At 46.4% G+C, this 19,195-nt stretch overlaps 1 protein-coding gene across 1 annotated transcript in view; it reads left to right on the forward strand.

Moving 5' to 3' along the window:
• Positions 1 to 708: 708 nt before the first annotated feature.
• Positions 709 to 19,195, forward strand: part of LOC310791579 (NLR family CARD domain-containing protein 3-like) — a gene marked incomplete at both ends in the record, with an annotated part of 33,462 nt that continues 14,975 nt past the window's right edge. Inside the window, 5 exons of the mRNA XM_083653246.1 lie at positions 709 to 941; positions 1,473 to 1,609; positions 6,364 to 6,489; positions 14,075 to 14,211; positions 15,263 to 15,356. Of these exons, the coding sequence (XP_083509372.1) occupies positions 709 to 941; positions 1,473 to 1,609; positions 6,364 to 6,489; positions 14,075 to 14,211; positions 15,263 to 15,356 (727 nt within the window). The remainder of the gene's footprint in view (positions 942 to 1,472; positions 1,610 to 6,363; positions 6,490 to 14,074; positions 14,212 to 15,262; positions 15,357 to 19,195) is intronic.

Here is a 19,195-nt window from a genome sequence, read left to right on the forward strand (position 1 = left end):
GCCTCTTTCTCAGGAGAGCGCGTTTCTGCTCCACCTTTTTTTTTCTTTCTCCCGGCCTCTCTCTCACTGCTTAAAGCTCAACGCTGTGTGTGTGTGTGTGTGTGTGTGTGTGTGTGTGTGCGCGCTGAGCCGCCCCACGCTCTCTCTCTCTGTCTATCGGTTTCTCTCTCTCTCCATTAAATTAGCAGATTGACAAATGACAATCACGCAACCGACAGTGGACTCAATCGCAGATAGCCCATATATTCGTCCCATCGCCCAACCCTACTGTATAAATAATAGTGAACCAAGAGATAGAGTGTTTGCATGCTTGTGTAAGCTATTTTTATGAAGGTGCTATGTGATGTAATTTAGGTTTACGTTCTAGGCAGCACTGTAGTCTTTTATGTTGAAAGCCGGAAACGGAAGTGTGTGTTGTGGTGGTTGTGGGGAGCTTGAGGCTGGAGGAGTGCGAGGAGGAGAGAACGGGGAAGAGTGAATAAAGCTGGCGTCTCATGGTGAGAGTGTTCAAGATGGGAGTTGCTCCGTTTATTACTTTTTATATCCAAGTCTAAGCGCAGCCTAACGCTCGGCTACACTGGTGGCAGCGGTGTTTCAAGGGAACGTCCCGAGGAGAACCGAAGTATAACGCTAAGGAGGTTAGCTGTGCGTGCTAACTGCTACGAGGCTAGCTGCGTGTGTTAGCTGCTAGGAGCACCACGTGCGATCATGTTGCGCGGCGGAGAATGGCCGTCGGTGAACGGGATGAAAGAGGAGCTGACAACGGTGATCAGCTCGGTACTTGCGGGTGTGGAAGCCCGTTTGTTGAAGGAAGTGAGACGGCTATTGGATGCTACACCGGCCTGGGCAGAGGGGCTGATGCGGATGCTACGAGAAGTCATGCAGCAGGTTGACTTGCTGAGCACAGAGGTGACGAAGCGTGGAGAACGGCCGGAGGAGCCGCAAGAGAGACGGTGTTGGACTTGTGGAGAACCTGGGCACATAGCGAGGTGGTGTCGCAGCGGTCCCGGGGGACAGACCAGGTGTGCGGAACAACGGTACTGGGGACGCCCGGGTGTCTGTTGGTCATGCGGTGCGTTTGGACACTTAGCCAGGGAGTGTCAAGAGGCTGTCTGGGACCGGAGGACAGCGGAAGAGGAGAGACGTGCAGGCGGCTGGCAGGTGAGACTCTGCTGGTCGTGTGGTAGGCCAGGTCATTTGGCCAGAGAGTGCACTGAGAGGATAGAGGACAGAGGAGAGACACAGGCTGGGGAGAATGTGAGCAGCCGGAGAGAGGTAATCTGCAACGCGGTGACAGTTGGGGGAGCGACGCTCGTGTCTCCAGGTGAGCGAGAGGGGTTGACGCCGGAGGAGCCGGCCCAACCTAGGCGCTCCACAACCCCCACGGTTGCTGTGCAGAAAGCCGAGGTGGAGATGGATGCCGGTGGTGTTCGCCCTGCTGCCCTCAACACGCCGCCCCCTGGGTGAGGAAGACGAGAGGACGAGCGAGTGCAAGAGGCGGAGGAACAGGAGGAGTGTCCAGATGTGGACCTGACGGACGACAGAGTGACCATCAGGGATGTCGAGGTGACAGAGTGGAAGCGCAGACAGATGGAGGATGCGGATATCGGTCCGGTGTACGCGTGGGTAGCGGCTGGACGCCGGCCCCCTGTGGAGGAGATTCCCCTGTGTTCCGGTGCCATGAAGGGACTGTGGGAGATTTTTACCGACCTGCGTCTGGATGAAGATGGGCTGTTGGAGAGGACAGGGCACGGTAGAAGGGGGTTCCAGACGGTGGTACCCAGCTACCTGCGAGAATTAGCACTGAAGGGGGCGCACAAGGGCCCTGGATCCAGTCATTTTGGGCCCGAAGAGACACTCAGCCGCATCCGTGGACATTTCTACTGGAGCGGACACACGGGGGATGTGCTGAGCTACTGCAGTGCGTGTGATGTCTGTGGGACACAGAAGGGGGTGTGGGAGAATTTTTGGGGTTGAGGGAGTAGCGTGCTTCAGGTGGGACAGAAGCTGTAAAAGGGGGGATGGAAATAGTGGTGGTCGAAATGAAGGTAGAAAGAGAAAAGAAGTAATGAAAATAAATAATGTAAATGTTGGGGTTATTGTGGAATGGAAATGTGTGTAAAAAAAAAAAAAAAAAAAGATTGTTGGTATGGAAATGCACTGTGAATGTTTGGGAATATTGATGCCTTTGCACAGGGGGGATGCAGTGTGATGGAGTGTGTTAATGTCCGTGTCTCTGGGGGATTGGAGTGATGGGGTATTGAGTTGCTGAGTTAAGAGGGTGTGATTTTGAGAGTGATGGAATGTGTTGCTTGCTTTGTGTTACATTGCCATGCCATGTAGTTGCACCGTGAATGGATGCTGAAACGAGGACGTTTCTTTTGGAGGAGGGGAGGTGTGTAAGCTATTTTTATGAAGGTGCTATGTGATGTAATTTAGGTTTACGTTCTAGGCAGCACTGTAGTCTTTTATGTTGAAAGCCGGAAACGGAAGTGTGTGTTGTGGTGGTTGTGGGGAGCTTGAGGCTGGAGGAGTGCGAGGAGGAGAGAACGGGGAAGAGTGAATAAAGCTGGCGTCTCATGGTGAGAGTGTTCAAGATGGGAGTTGCTCCGTTTATTACTTTTTATATCCAAGTCTAAGCGCAGCCTAACGCTCGGCTACACTTGTGAACATGATTTCTTAGCACATGAATTATTGGAAACTCAGCGTAAATCAACGACATGAAAATATTTATAAAACAAATTGTATTTTAAATTTCCATGACTTTTCCAGGTTTCTCATGACCATACGTACCCTGAAATTTGTTTGGTTGTACTTGCACTGTTCAGTAATTTGCAAAATAGTCCTAAAACCAATATGAAAAAGAATCGTGATAAGATTGTGGATCATGATCCTGCCTGAAAAAAATCGTGATATGATATTTTTTCCATATCACCCACCCCTACGTAGCCTATTAATTCATTAATAATTCGGGCAATCGCTTATATCAACGAATTAAACGAGAAAACTCACGGTTTCCTCAAGTGCTGCAAACGGCTTGAAAAGGTTTATTTTCCTCCCCACCTGTCTGTCTTGTAGGCTATGTGAAAATGCAAGAGGGTGATAGTTGCATCAGCCTATATCGAGACATAACTTTTCTGGGGAGAAATACATTGAAAACTAATCAGATATGACTTGAATGCCACTTGTAAAATCATCCACAGTGTAATGTTAGTGCGACGGTGCGACCACTATTTTGACTGGCGGCTTTTGGGCGATGTAACAAAGGCAAGCGCTCACTTTTTTTTTGTCACATTGCCACCCCACGTTATCGCCTGAATGCGTCAGAATGCATCGGGAACTTGACAGTGACTGCGTTTACATGGACTTGAGTATCCCGGTTACTGTCAGGGTTTTGGAGTATCCCGTTTTTGTGTTTGCGCATGTAAACATCATATCCCGGTTTCAGAAACTGTCCTGGATAAGCCCTTATCCCGGTTTTGAGAAAGCCGGTTATGCGAGGTGGAGTACTCCGAAAGAACCTGGGATACTGCTGCATGTATACACCTTATCCTGCTTTCTGACCGCAGCAGACTACCTGCGCAGGCGCGGCTTCAGCCAAGTCTCACTTCTGGAGCGATGAGGAAATGGAGTTTTGCCGAGTTTTGTCTTTCGGTGATGAAATAATTAAATGCTTGGCAGCTTAGATAGGAGAAAGCATCGAAATGCTGCCCTATTCAAGTCTGTAGTATACAGACTATACAGGACGAAGGTGTTGTGACTCAAATGAAAGCAAAAGCCGCGCGCTGCGTGCAAACAGGGACACTCCACCATGAAGACGGAATCCAAGGGAATCCCACGTCTTTGCCCAAAAAAGGTGAATGACGTCACGTCACACGCACCCAATAAGCAAATAATAATAATAATGACCCCGGTTTGTATTGTAACGATCACAGGCGCCTGCGCAAATAGCATACAGTGATCAGTAACCAGGATACTACTACTTATCATGTATATGAGTAACCTGCTTTCTCTCTCTTCCATGTAAACGCCACATCCAGAATATGATCAAAACCAGGATAAGCCTCATAACCGGGATACTCAAGTCCATGTAAACGCAGTCAGTGAGAGACGTGTGCGTTATGGACTAGTGTGTTTGGCAGAGATCTCATGTTGTGGATGCAGTGTATGGAGACATGTGTGTTATGGAGTAGTGTGTTTGGCAGAGATATCATGTTGTGGATGCAGTGTATGGAGACATGTGCGTTATGGAGTAGTGTGTTTGGCAGAGATCTCATGTTGTGGATGCAGTGTATGGAGACATGTGCGTTATGGAGTAGTGTGTTTGACAGAGATCTCATGTTGTGGATGCAGTGTATGGAGACATGTGCGTTATGGAGTAGTGTGTTTGGCAGAGATCTCATGTTGTGGATGCAGTGTATGGAGACATGTGTGTTATGGAGTAGTGTGTTTGGCAGAGATATCATGTTGTGGATGCAGTGTATGGAGACATGTGCGTTATGGAGTAGTGTGTTTGACAGAGATCTCATGTTGTGGATGCAGTGTATGGAGACATGTGCGTTATGGAGTAGTGTGTTTGGCAGAGATCTCATGTTGTGGATGCAGTGTATGGAGACATGTGTGTTATGGAGTAGTGTGTTTGGCAGAGATATCATGTTGTGGATGCAGTGTATGGAGACATGTGCGTTATGGAGTAGTGTGTTTGGCAGAGATCTCATGTTGTGGATGCAGTGTATGGAGACATGTGCGTTATGGAGTAGTGTGTTTGGCAGAGATATCATGTTGTGGATGCAGTGTATGGAGACATGTGCGTTATGGAGTAGTGTGTTTGGCAGAGATCTCATGTTGTGGATGCAGTGTATGGAGACATGTGCGTTATGGAGTAGTGTGTTTGGCAGAGATATCATGTTGTGGATGCAGTGTATGGAGACATGTGCGTTATGGAGTAGTGTGTTTGGCAGAGATATCATGTTGTGGATGCAGTGTATGGAGACGTGCGTTATGGAGTAGTGTGTTTGGCAGAGATCTGAACATGGCTTTCACATATCTTGAGAACATTCGTCCAATCGACTTCAAACTTGGGGGTTGCGCTGTTCGTGACGTGACCAGAGTGCGGTGCCAAATTTCCAGTATCCACCTAGAAACAGCGTGCAAATTTCTCGTATACTAAGAAATATGCTCATTTCTATATTTAGTTCAAATACCTGGATATTCAGTGCACCTATTTAATAATGTATGCCAAAAAATCACAAAAATCTAAATACTTTCGTTTTTCACACTTTTTCACATCAAAAGTTAATTTTTCAAGATTTTATTCATAACAGTAATCTACAGTTTGCTGACGTCACAAAGTACTATCAGATTTCTACCCCATTTCACCCAATCATCACCACATGGCAGCTTGACAGCTGCCATGTTGTGATCAATCTTCATTTCAGAAGAATTTTCTCCTCCAAATGAAGGAGAAAATGGAGCCTAGTGTCTGTAATCTGGCAGAATTTCTAGCCCATAAACTAACTACTAACTTGGCCAATTGTATGTAACATACAAAATAAAGCAAACGGTAATGTCTAAAAATGCAAAGAAATGTAACCGGCTCGTTAAACTCGCATTAGGGGATAACATAAGCATAAGGGGTCTCCCCTCGGAGATTCCAGGCGGGCGGGCAGCACTCATGCATCGGACTGTCCGCTCCGCTCCACACAGAAGCAGCTGGCTGCCTGGTACTCTGCGGATCCCACTCGCGTAGCACCACAACACGCTGAATCCCACTCGATTTGGGGGCGGAACACGCCAGGATTGGCCAATGCCAAAGCCAGTCCCCAGAATTGTCAAATCAAATCATCGACACGCTATTATGGTCCGCCTCTCAACCCTGTCATCTCAGACAAGATTTGTTTTCAGACTCTGAAACGGTGCCGCGTGTATGTGCCGACAGGCCGCAGTGCCGATAAGCCGCAATGCCGATAGCCCACAAGCAGAACCAGCTGAGCGAGGCGGCGTGCAGCGTGTCGGTGGACCCGCTGGAGCTAAGCTCACCCATCCCTCACGCCTAAACCTAACCTCCCCCCACGCCTAAACTAACCTCCCCCCACGCCTAAACCTAACCTCGTCCCACGCCTAAACCTAACCTCCCCCAGACCCTGACCCTAAACCTAACCTCTTCCACCCCCCACGCCTAAACCTAAGGTCGGCTTAGCGGGTGGACCCCCTCTGAAACGTCTCTGACCCTCGCGCTACTTGCATTCTGTTGGGTTCATTTTGTCTGTAAGAACTCTGTTGAGAAGCTAACCCTAACCATGTTAAGAACTATGTTGAGAAGAATTCTGTTGATAAGCTAACCCTAACCATGTTGCTCCATAGATCGTGGTGACCTGGACATTTCAACTGGAGAGCTGAAGATCACAGGATTGATCAGAGAAGACAGTGGATCGTACACAGTAGAGATCAACAACAACATCAACAGCGAGACTCATCTCAAAGTCATCTGTGAGTGTTTTATGTTGGCAGTTTGTCCAGTTTCAAGTCAGTGATGTGGAGTTGTGTGTGATTCACCACTTGCTTTTAATTAAGTGTAGCCACTGCTATTTCATGATTGTTATTTCTGACAGCCCATGAAGGCAGCATTAGTGTGACAGGCAGCGACGTCATTTTTCCTCCGGACGCAAAGTAAAGCCAAGCTGAGACTCAATGTTAGGCAGGAGAGGAACAATTAGAAAAGTGAATATAGATGCTTGAAAAAAGATAAATGAAGGATGTCAGGAGAGAAATATGTAGATGCAAGAGAAGATCCGGACCGGAGACACAGAGGGAAGATACAGAAGAGGATTTGATGCTAGCTTTATACCTGAAAAGAAGATTTTGCTTGGAGGTGAAAACTGGAAGAGAAGACCGCTCGTCACTTGGTATGAGAGGAGAGAGAGAAGAGTTCGGACTGGTTTTGTTCGTAAACCCAGTTCTGAACTGAGAGAGCACCGATCCACACAGAACTACACCTACTACAACCGCCTCATTGAGTTTTTAAAAGTGCAAGCCAGTCTCTTCATAACCTAGACTTGATGTACCACTGTGATTGGACATTTCTCCTCTTAAAATACACTGGGTTCCATAAGCGGCAACCTCTGACTGGGAAAAATGAAGGCAATTCAGAAGTGCAAATAATGCAGTTCCTCAAATGGCCACTTGAGGCTGGCTCAAAAAGCGAGTAAGTCCAAATAGACCCCATGTTAAAATGCCCAACTTTACAGCAGAAATAAGCATGTTTACAACCTGGTTCAAAAAATGGTTTTGGTCCCTATTTCAGCGTTCATGAAACTGTACGGGAAGTGAATGTTTATGTAACTCACCTGTTCATACAAAACGAAGTCAGATTGTATAGAAGTCAATGGGAAAATGAGGTTACTTCTCACTTGATTTATGAATTTGGTTTGCTAATGAGTTCATGATCTCAATCTCTAGGTTTCAAGTCTTCTTTAATACAGCATGATGTTCATTTTGTAAATTATGGTCCAATTAAGCCTCAAATAGACGAGAGAAAAGACGATGCTTTGACAGGGTTTTTCCTGCATAGACAATTAGGAGGCGGCCGCCTCCATATATTTTAGCTCCGCCTCCAGCTCTTGACAGGTGAAACCATACTTGCAAAAACACTAACAACTGTTGCACTCGTGGCTTGGTGATGAAATAGTAGCTCAGCAACCTATAGCAGTAACGTTAGATATAGACATTAATTTGCCCCCTAAACCTTCAATCAAATAACCATTTCATACGAGCGTATTTATATGCAAATGAAGGCTGGCTGGTTGCCTTTTCACAGCCACTTGTTCTGTATGAGTTGGTAAACTGTAATGTAGCCGTGCCCATTAGCCTCTGATTAGCTACAATAACGTTATCAGACGTCAGCTACGTGCTCCTGCTCACGATAAAGAGCCTTTTTGAAAGCACAGTCTGCAGTCCTGCTGCTTAATGCTGTTTCCAACCAGGAAAAATATGTTTTCGATGGAATATCAGCTCTCTTATCATTAGTGCGACTGCGTTTAGCAGCTCCCATCGGCTCCTCACAACTACCCATGTCTGCTAGCAACAACAACAACAACAATAAGACTTCTGGTCTGAGTTTTTCAAAATAAAAGAACAATTAACATGTCTAAAGCACACATAAGCCATTGAAAGTGATAATAGGTTCATTTTGAAAATTAAATTAAATGTAAGGAAGTACCCTAAAGATACGTTTAGATGCACAACAAAATAGATAAAAAGTGACTGACAAGAGTCTGTGAGAGCATGGTTTTACACAGACAGCTCACTTGACTCATGATGAAGTCATGGATTAGGTGAAGCTAACTGTATTGAGACAATTCACAACACATACACAAAGCTTTTTGTTGACAGTAGATGTCAGGATATTTTGTTTTATTACATTCTTCATTCACTGTAAATGGTCAGCAATTATACTGAACATACAGTAACTGTTGGCTACTGATGTTTATTTAGCTATGATATTTTTATTCTTTATTTCCTCAGTGCTCACTTCCAGAAAATGACAATGCATAATGTTAAATTCTTTTTTAAATAAAGTTGGCCTATTTGTTCAAGAAAGCAGCCTTCTGAGTAGCTTTGCACACAGTCATATCGGTGCACAATCCACATAGAAAAGGTCTATATCTGCTCAAAAATGCACTATGTCAGCACTCTGCAGCCATATCAGTAATCGGTGAATATCGGCTCTAGTTCTGCCTCATTTTGAGCCAGGAAAAACCCTGTTTGGGGTGTGATTGACAGGTCACCTGTCCAGTGATCTCACAGCTCACCTATCACGGACCAATAGCAGGCAGCGCTGCGGCTCTGTCTGGCAAAACAAAAGAACAAGATGGCGACGGTCAAAATGCCAAACTCAACTCAACTAAAAAAAAAAAAGCCTTCAAAATAATGACAATCATGGTGGCTACATGGATATTTTTATACAATCTATTAACATTGTGCCGAAACCCCCCCTCCATGTTACATGTTTGTTCATGTTAAAGGGATAGTTTCTTTATGTGAGGTACTTGCATACAGTCAGTGTACTACATGCAGCAGAAAGCAGCCGGCGTGGTTTCAGTTTGGAGAAATGGAGACCGGCCGCATCATGCAAGTAGAGCTATCTGCTGAGTGTGAAGGGAACCAAAAACGTTAAAAAAAACAAAACAAAAAAAAACACACATCAAATGCTTCCATACTGCTCACCTGAGGTAATCCAAGTCTCCACAAGCCCTCAAGTTGACTTGAAAAGGTGTCTTTTACACTGTGTTTTTAGCTGAAATCTTCACTGTAGCCAGGTGTGGAGCTAAGTGGGGAAGAAGTAGGGGTACTGCACCAAGATTCAAGATTCAAGATTTTTATTGTCACTCCATGGTACAAGTATCACGTGTGAAATTCTTGTGCTGTGAACTCCGTTTACAACATAGTACAAATATAACAGGGCATTTGAGTGCAAAAACAACAAGAGACACAACAAGCAATAAGGCAGTGATAAGACAAGTCAGAGACAGTGGCATATTCACTGCACATAGGTGCACATGTCGTGTGCATACTTTAAACGTGCTTAAACATTTTAAATTCGGCGTATTTGACATACAGGTGCCAATAGCATATTCCTTATTAAACATACAATTAAACTCGGCGTTTTAAATTCGGCGTATTTGACATACAGGTGCAAATAGCATATTCCTTATTAAACATACAATTAAACATTAGACATACGTAATGGTAGCAGCTACAGTACGGTACGGTACGGCTACTTCACTATTTGTGTATGTTAACTCATTCACCGCCAGTTTAGGACTGCCAATATTTAGCACAGGCCAAAGATTTTCATAATTGTTGGTCATCTTTCAAGACCCACAGTAAATTATCTATTAGCACCAGAGTGATTTGCAATACCTCAAAATGAAGATGTACGTCTCTGGGTTCACCAGGAAAAAAAAAGTGAGCTTTTAGAACTCTACTTATAGCCATTTATATACACCCTGTTTTCACCCAAAAGGTCTCCCTGAGAAAATAAACAGGAGAAAAGGCAATTTTTGTAAAAGGGCACAATCTCAGGCAGAACTCACTCTCAATTCTTTTATTTTGAACTGTATTGACATCAGACATGTAAATATTATTCGTTAGGACACAAATGACAAAAAAAAAAATATATATATATATATATATATATATACACATGAAGTGCTTTTTTTTTACATTCAACAATACAGTTTACTCGGTGTGAGTGAGTGTGCAGACAGACAGACAGACAGACAGACAGACAGACAGACAGACACACCGACAGACAGACAGACAGACAGACAGACAGACAGACAGACACACACACACACACACACACACACACACACACACACACACACACACGATCCCCCTTTTAGATTTCTAACCCCACATAGGATAAGCAATAACCACGCCCTGTGGTGCTGGGATTGGCCAGGAGCAACACTGGAGGGCACGCAGCCCAGCGATTTCATGAACCAACTGAATAGCTCTTGAGAAAGGACAGCGGGCTGCTGTGACTGCCGCTTCTGCCTTGTGCCTTGCTGTTGTGTGTTTATTTTGTTTTGTTCTGGTCCACCCGTCCTCGTCCATGTCTCCCTGTCATATCCTCCCTGCTATTTGATCGTTCCCGTTTTCCCCTCGGCTATTCAACACGTCCTCACCGCCCTCGCAAACTGATCGATCATTTCCTCATTCCTCCGATGATCAAACACATCTCTTGATTACTTTCTCCCGTTTTCTCCCGGCTGGCACAGAGGAAGGCGACTCCAGCTCGTGCAGCGCGCCGAGGCGCGTTTCAATGGCGTTTCTCCTGTCTGCACAAGGAAGCGTTACCCGTTTTCTGCTTTTCCTCTTGCTCAATTTCAAAACAACAGCTGCGGTATGTGTTTGTTCACGTGTTGTCTTAGATGCTAGGGACCTGATACTATGTCAGAGGCTGGGGAAGTGTTTGAACTACGCCCTGCAGTAATAAAAACAAAAACACGTCAAACACGTCATTGGCGGGGAGGGCTATTTCTGATAACACGTCAAAGACGTCATTGGCGGTGAATGAGTTAAGGAGTCTCGTGGCCTGTGGGAAGAAACTGTTCCTCAAGCAATTTGTGCGTGCTTTTGGAACCCTGTATCTTCTCCCTGATGGTAACAGGGAGAACAGGCTGTTGTGGGGATGGTTTGTGTCTTTGATGATCTTCAGGGACCTCCTGAGGCACCGCTGTTTATACAGTTCATGCAGTTCTGGCAACTCACATCCTGTTACGCGCTGGGCCGCGCGTCTCACTCTCCGTAGCGCCCTGCGGTCCATGGTGGTACAGTTCCCGTACCAGGTAGTGAAGCAGCCAGTCAACAGGCTTTCAATGGTGCCTCTGTAGAAGTCCGTAAGGATTTCTGGCCTTAGCCCAAATTTCTTCAGGCGCCTGAGTCCGTGTATTCGCTGTTGGGCCTTTTTGACAACAGTGGCGGTGTGGCCGGCCCAAGTCAGGTCCTGGTGGATGTTGACTCCCAGGTACTTGAAGCTGTCTACCCTTTCCACCACTGTGCCGTTGATGGTGATTGGGGGGTGTGTGCCCCCCCCCCCTCCTGTAGTCTACAATGATCTCCTTGGTCTTGGAGACGTTCAGAGAGAGGTGGTTGTCCTGGCACCATTGTTCCAGGGCCCCTACCTCCTCTCTGTAGGCCGTCTCGTCACCCCCCGAGATCAGCCCCACGACTGCTGTGTCGTCTGCAAACTTCACGATGGTGTTCGAAGTTTGAGTCGCCACGCAGTCGTGGGTGTAGAGGTCGTACCAGAAGGGGCTGGAGACGCACCCCTGGGGCGCTCCTATGCTGATGGTCAGTGGGGAGGAGGTGAGGTTGCCCACCCTCACCACCTGGCGGCGGTCTGTCAGGAAATCCAGGATCCAGTCGCACATTGCTCTGTTTAGTCCCAGATCCTTGAGCTTGTGTACCAGCCTGGAGGGTACTATGGTGTTGAATGCTGAGCTGTAGTCCACGAACAGCATTCTTACATAGGTGTCCTTCCCCTCCAGGTGGGACAGGGCGGTGTGGAGCACGTGTGCTACTGCATCCGCTGTGCTCCTGTTGGGGCGGTATGCAAATTGTAGCGGGTCGTGGTCCGGGGGGAGTGTGGGGCGGATCTGTGATATGACCAGCTTCTCAAAGCACTTGCTGGCTATTGGCGTGAGGGAGGGCTATTGGGCGCCAGTCATTGAGGCTGGTCACTTTCTGCTGCTTGGGAATGGGGATGATTGTCGCTGCTTTGAAGCAGGAGGGAACTTGTCGGAGGGAGAGAGACTGGTTGAAAATGTCTGTGAATACGCCTGCCAGCTGGTGGGCGCAGGCCTTGAGGACCCGCCCGGGGATGCCGTCCGGGCCGGCCGCCTTGCGTGGGTTGATGCGCAGGAACGTCCGGCGCACCTCATCCTCAGTGATGGTGAGAGGGCGGTCTGGGTCTGTGGGGGGTGGGAGGTGGGGGGGGTTGGTTGTTGGGTGGGAATGGGAGGGGGTGGGGGTGCTGAGGGGTGGGGGGGGGAGAGGAGGAGGGGTGGGGGGGGGAGAGGAGGAGGGGTGATGGGGGGGAGAGGTGGCAGGGGGGGGAGGGGGGGTGGTGGGGGGGAGGAGAGAGGGGGGGTGATGGCGGGGAGGAGAGGAGGAGGGGTGGTGGGGGGGAGGAGAGAGGGGGGGGAGGAGAGGAGGAGGGGTGGTGGGGGGGAGGAGAGAGGGGGGGGTGATGGGGGGGAGGAGAGGAGGAGGGGTGATGGGGGGGAGAGGTGGCTGAGGGGGGGGGAGAGGAGGGGGGGAGGTGGAGGTGGGGTGGTGGGGAGGAGAGGGGTAGGGGAGGAGGGGAGGCGCTCTGGCAGAGGGGTCGAACCTGGCGTAGAACGCGTTGAGTTCGTCTGGCAGGGTGGGTGACACATTGGCGTTTTGCTGCCTTTCCCCTTTGAAGTCTGTGGCAGCATGGAGGCCTCTCCACAGGTGTCTGGGGTTGTTGGAGTCCAGTTTTGCCTCCAGCTGCCTTTCATATTCTCTCCGCGCTTTTTTTATTGTAGCTCGGAGGGCGTATTTCGTCTGCTTGTATTGTTCTGGCGTCCCGGACTTGAAGGCGGTGGTCTGGGCGTGAAGTGCAGCCCGGACATCACAGTTAATCCAGGGTTTCTGGTTTGGCATTGTTTTGACTGTTTTTGTGGGGACTAGGTCCTCTGTGCATTTTTTAATAAAACATGACACCGTTTCAGCATATTCTTCCAGGTCTCCTGTGTTGAATTCTCCCCATAACACTTGGTCGAAACAGTCTCTCAGGATGTCATCTGATTCGTCTGACCAGCGTTGGGCGGTTCGGTAGACTGGGGGGTGTCATTTAAGCTTTGGTTTGTGTCTGGGGACGAGCCAGATAGAGGCGTGGTCCGATTTGCCGAATGGGGGGCGGGGTGTTGCTTTGTAGCAGCAAGGAATGTCTGTGTAGCACTGATCCAAAGTGTTTTTACCCCGTGTGCTACAGTGTATATTCTGGTGGAGGGGCATTCTCTTCCTCAGGTTCGCTCTATTAAAATCTCCTGCGACCACCACCGCCGTCTCCGGCTGTCTTGCTTTCTGTGCGCTGATTGCATGGTCCAGTTCTCTGAGAGCGTTCTTTGTGTCTGCCTGAGGTGGAATATACACAGCTGTGAGGGTGACACCACCTGCACCTGAAGCATTTTATGTATTTTTTTCACATCATCAGACAGCTGATGTGACAGCTGATACTTCCCTGATGTGGCCGGTCTGCATTTCTCCAAACTGGGACCAGGCTGGCTGCATAAATGTAGTACACAAACTGTATACAAGTACCTCATACAACCTCACATAAAAAAACATCCAAACTATCCCTTTAAGTGCACATTAGGTGCACAAAGTGTGCGAGTGTCTCTGTCTCTTTCCAGCTGTCTGCATTGAGACAGAGAAAGAACAATGTGCATGTGAGTGATCCTGACTGTAACAGCTGTTCTCCTCTTCTCTCCATCAACAACAGCACCTGTCTCTAAACCCTCCATCTCTAAATGGTGTGCAGATGATTTGACTCGCTGTTTTCTGAGCTGTGAGTCAAACACCACCACAGACGCTGAACCAGTCAGCTACACCTGGGAGAAAGACAACACCAGAGAGAATTCCACAGAGTTACTCAAACACCAAATGATCATTACAAAGGTACAATACAGCAATACTACTGACAGTGTTTGTACCTCTGTCTTTTTGGCTGAGTCTTTCTGTCCATGTGTCAGTTAGTTAATGCACTGGTTCTCAAACTTTTTCACATCAACTGACACAAATTAGACCACAGACTCCCATCTGATAAGGTTTTAGTTTTTAGATGTTTTATTACAGAAAGTGTATGAAGACCATGACCAAAACAGTCATTGTGTTAATTAATTGTGGATGAATTATAGGGACATTAAGTTATCCTTCTTTTTTCTGGGGACCCTCTCATGGACCTCTGGGGTTCCCCAGACCCCATTTTGAGAACCACTGAGTTAATGTCCACTAGTAATATCAGGAGATGAACAAATGCATTCCTTTACAGGTATACACCATAATGATTTGTTCAACTTGCATCACATATTCATTGCACCAGCCGCTAGTTTTCAGCTGTTTTAACCCCCCTCCCCCTCCCTTCCTGCAGCAAGCCCAAAAACAGAGTGCCAAAGTCACGCCCTCTTCCCGGTTAGACATACAAACCAAGGGGTTTAATCCACCATTTAATTTTCCATAGACATTTTGTAAAATGCTTATAAGAATAGTTTTACTTGGTCAAACCAAGCGATTCAGCTATATTTAGAATCAGGGGAGACCATAAAGAGAGAACATTTCACTCAGACTAAAAACACACACACTAAATCTGCTATTTTTTTTTGATTTTGGTCAGTTTTATATCATAAAGATTTTCAGGGCTACAATGGGGAACCTGTGAAAGACTGAAAGAGAGTGAGCATGTGAAGTGCTTAGCTAGCAGCTTCTGTCAACTGTGTCTAAGCAGCTCCTCTCAACACAGCAGATTACATCATGTGCTTTAGGGAGGTGTGTTGTTTTTGGATGATTCCAATGTGGGCGTTGGCTTAAGAAGACTGTGCTTTAATCAGAGTAGCTGGTTTAAGACGAAGTGCCATTGAGCAAGACACTGAATCTGAATGCTCTGTTAAAAATGAAAGTGAAATGTGGCTGAGTGATTGGTTTGTGATCTTATATTTCACTGGTTTTATAGCTGAAGGATTTGAAGTATGCATCAATCAGCTGTAAGGTGGAGAACCCAGTCAGTGAGGAGGTCAGCCAACCCATCAGCAACCCCCTCATCCCGAGTGAGTTACCTCACTTGAACAACAATGCAGTTCTGCCACTACGTCTCTCTCTCCTTCTCTCTCTTGTCTCTCCCTCCCTCCCTCTCTCTCGCTCTTGTCTCTCCCCTCCCTCTCTCTCGTGTCTCCCCATCCCTCTCTCTCTCTCTCTTTATCTTTCTCAACCCACCAGTCAAGGCAGATGCCACCTAGAGCCAGGTCTGCTCGAGGAGTTGTTTTCCTTCCTGCTGCTGCCAAATGCATGTTGGGGAATTGTTTAAATTGCTGCGTCGAAACTTAGTAAAGACGCTGGTCTTCAACCATTTGTAAAGCATCTCAGATAACTGTTGTTATGATTTGCTGTAATATAAAGCAACATGACTTGACTTAACACTTGTTGCTGTTATTTTTTCTGTAGAGTCTGATGGTGAAGGGAAACGGAGAACAGGGAGAATAGTCACCATCTTCGTGGTACTGACAATGTTGCTGCTCGTCATAATTCCCATTGTCAAACGCATACGCAGAACAGGTAGGAAGCCAAGAAATACTATATTTATTTACAATGAATTACTGTCTAATTGATATTATTAATACTGATGTAATCAAAAGGATCTTTGCCTCTAATTGATAGTATTCACATTGTGTGTCTATATTTTATTTAGGGTTAGTTGCCTCACTCCATAACCGGGCCTAGACCAGTCCCCCCCCCCCCCCCCATGTTTAATGTTGTTGAACTGCCTCTCTTGAGTTCCATTTCCACCCTGCCAACACAGGAGGCGCTGCACTCCTCTCCCATAGACTTGAATAAAAGATTAGCAGGTGTTTTCACTAAAGCTTTACATTACAGCCTGTAACGTACAGCGTAATGATTCCAGAGTAATCTTTTGTACTAACAGTGAGCCAGTACAGTAGCTACTGATACATACTCTTTCAGGGTGATTCAAGACCGCTCCACTTCCTGAAAGGGAGATCATTCAGGTTGATCAGGGGTTTATTTTGTGATCATGACCAACTTGCTGCTCTACACTATCCTGCTTATTACAGTGAGACAGCCCCTTGGCAGCAAGACCATTAGAGAGAGGTCTGACACCTGCATGGTCAGGCAGTCAGTCTGTCTCTCCTCCTTGGGAGGTCTGTGGTTAAGTTTATGGGAGTGGCAATTTGTGTTCAGCAGGATAATCTTCATGAATGTGAATCACTTTTATAGAGACACTGCGGAGCACGTCATCATTCAGAAACCACACCCAAAACGGCGGTAAACACAAACTCCCCCCCAATCCTGGCGTTCTTCTATGTTGCGTGCATGGTCGCATGTTGCACACAAGATCATTATGGAAGATGAACACTCCAACTTACTTCCTTGACAGCTAGATCCACATTTTTCTTCTCGCCAATTTTCAATGGCTTCCTTGTTTTGCTCGGGAGTACAAAAACACTTTAATTGGCGATTTTTTTTTTTTGTGCAGCCCACCACACAACAGCTTTTAGCTATATGTTTAATTCAAGGAAAATGAATGCCGGTGTTTGAATGGAGAGCTTTCCCCCGTGATGGGCGTGGCCTATTTCATGCAGTGTCTCTATGCCTTTTGAAGCGTTTTCTGAAAATCACACAAATTGCCACTCCCATAAACTTTTGTTAGCCACAGACCTTATTTTATGCATTTAAGTGAAAATCCCCATTCTAAAACCCTATTCACTTTTCTCCGTAAGCAGCAACATGCTACTTCCAGACTCATTCCAGCAGGGCTCTATATACTGATCAAGAATTATATGCTGCCATTTTGCACGAGTTGTAATAAAAGATCTAAGGGCTCTATCTTGCCGACGGCGGTATTGTTGCATTAGCACCCGTTTTGCGCTGGAATAGCGCCGCACAAAGCCCTAATTGTAGGTGTTTCGGCCCGCTGCGCTTCACGTCATCTCGGCGCACATATCTGTATAGGCGTGTTTATGCCCAAAAGCATTGTGGAGGTGTGGTCAGAAGCGTCATGCCCATTGTAACTGAGGGGGCAATTGCCCCCTCAGATTTTTGAGAGGTAAAAAAAAAAAAAAAAAAAAATTTTTTTTTTTATAAACATAGGCTATATTATTATAGGCTGTGTATGGTAGTTGAAACATAGTTTCAAGTTTACGTTTATGTATGTTTGTAGTTAAAACAAAAACATAAATACTGTATAGGCTACATACAGTACAACACAAAAGGCTGTTATTTACCCTTTGTCGCCACCTGGTGAGTAAATATATATAACTAAAACCATTAGAATTGACAACCGGTCCGCGACTTTTTTTCCCCATGCATCTACCAGTCCTTGGCACAAAAAAGGTTGGGAACCCCTGCTCTAGAGGAAAGATTTCTACCTTCTGAAAAGGCAATACCAGCCAAAATAAACATTGTGTTACATTGCTTTGAAACATGTGGTCTCCCTTTTTTGTCAAGTCCATTGAGCCTGGGCAGTGGCAATGTACTTAGTCTGGTGATTATGGATCTTTCCAGGAGGCTGAGCAGTTTGGAAAATAGCCTTATGGTTACACCTGCTCAGTCTGTTAATTTAAAATTAGATATTCCTCTAAATCTGGCTTCCAACCCCCCAAATTTTTTGCCGCCCTCAGGGCGGCGCCAGAGTTCGCCCCCTCAGATTTTTGGCTTGCATGACGCCCCTGGGTGTGGTCACGCCCATAAAACCACAGCGTCACGTCAGCAGCTTCCTCCTTCACTGAGAGGGAGAAATGAGGGAGAGAAAAGGTAGCCTAGATGGGGAGAGGGAGGGAGAGAGAGAGATGTGAGAATGTCATGCATAGAAATCAAATAACATGCTCCTGCCCAGGGGCGGACTGCATAATCGGGCACGTCGGGCAATTGCCCGGTGGCCTGGCCTGGCCTGGCCTGCAATTTTTTTTTCGCGTGTCGGCCCGTATCAGCCTGGCCTGCTTGGTATCTAATGCCCGGCCTGAATTATGATCCCAGTCCGCCCCTACTCCTGCCCACCTGTGAATCACCTGTGTATTATTGCCATTTCACACACTGATAAAGGGCTGCTGCACAAACGTCTGTATGCTTATCTCTTTTCGGGCTCTCTTCTATCTCCGCTGCGTAATTACGCACTGTACTGAGAGGCGATGAGTGATGCTGCTCTATTTGAAGAATAATTTAATTTCGTTCCACCAGCACACATTTTATTAATCAGCTATTTTCTATTCGTTTCTATTAATATATATACCGTAAATTCCGGACTATAAGGCGCACTGGTGTATAAGCCGCACCTGCAAAGTTGACTATTTTTTTCTTATATAAGCCGCACCGGACTATAAGCCGCGGGTGTTTTAATGTTTTTTTTTTTTTTTTTTTTTTGTGTTTTAATGTTTAATTACCATATGTAATGCTCCCATTTATTAACATTTCAACAAAACAACATAACACAACACCACCTGTGTTGTTATTTACAGTGCACACAGTGTCATACAGTGTCATAGTGTCATACAGTGTCATACAGTGTGGTGAAAAGAGGGCAAGAGAGGAAATTAAAACAGAAGTGGCTTTATAGTTAGAAAGAGTGCTAAAAAAGAGAGATTTTTTTTTTTTTTTTTTTTTTTTTGAAAAAATCCATAGATAAGCCGCACCGTTATATAAGCCGCAGGGGCCAAAAAAGGCCAAAAAACGGGAAAAAAGGTGCGGCTTATAGTCCGGAATTTACGGTACATCGAATCCCACCAATTTCATTGTCATTTTCCCCTTGGCGCACATAAAGACACATGCTTCCGTCACTGTCTGCTTGATGGCGAGAGGGACTTCAGCTGCCATCCGCGCTGTGTAATTGCTTACATGTAATTGCAGGGAAAGAGGTTAATGTACTGGCCGGACACAG

The sequence above is a fragment of the Poromitra crassiceps genome (genome assembly GCF_964638095.1).
Source record: "Poromitra crassiceps genome assembly, chromosome: 16".
Taxonomy (NCBI): Eukaryota; Metazoa; Chordata; class Actinopteri; order Beryciformes; family Melamphaidae; genus Poromitra; species Poromitra crassiceps.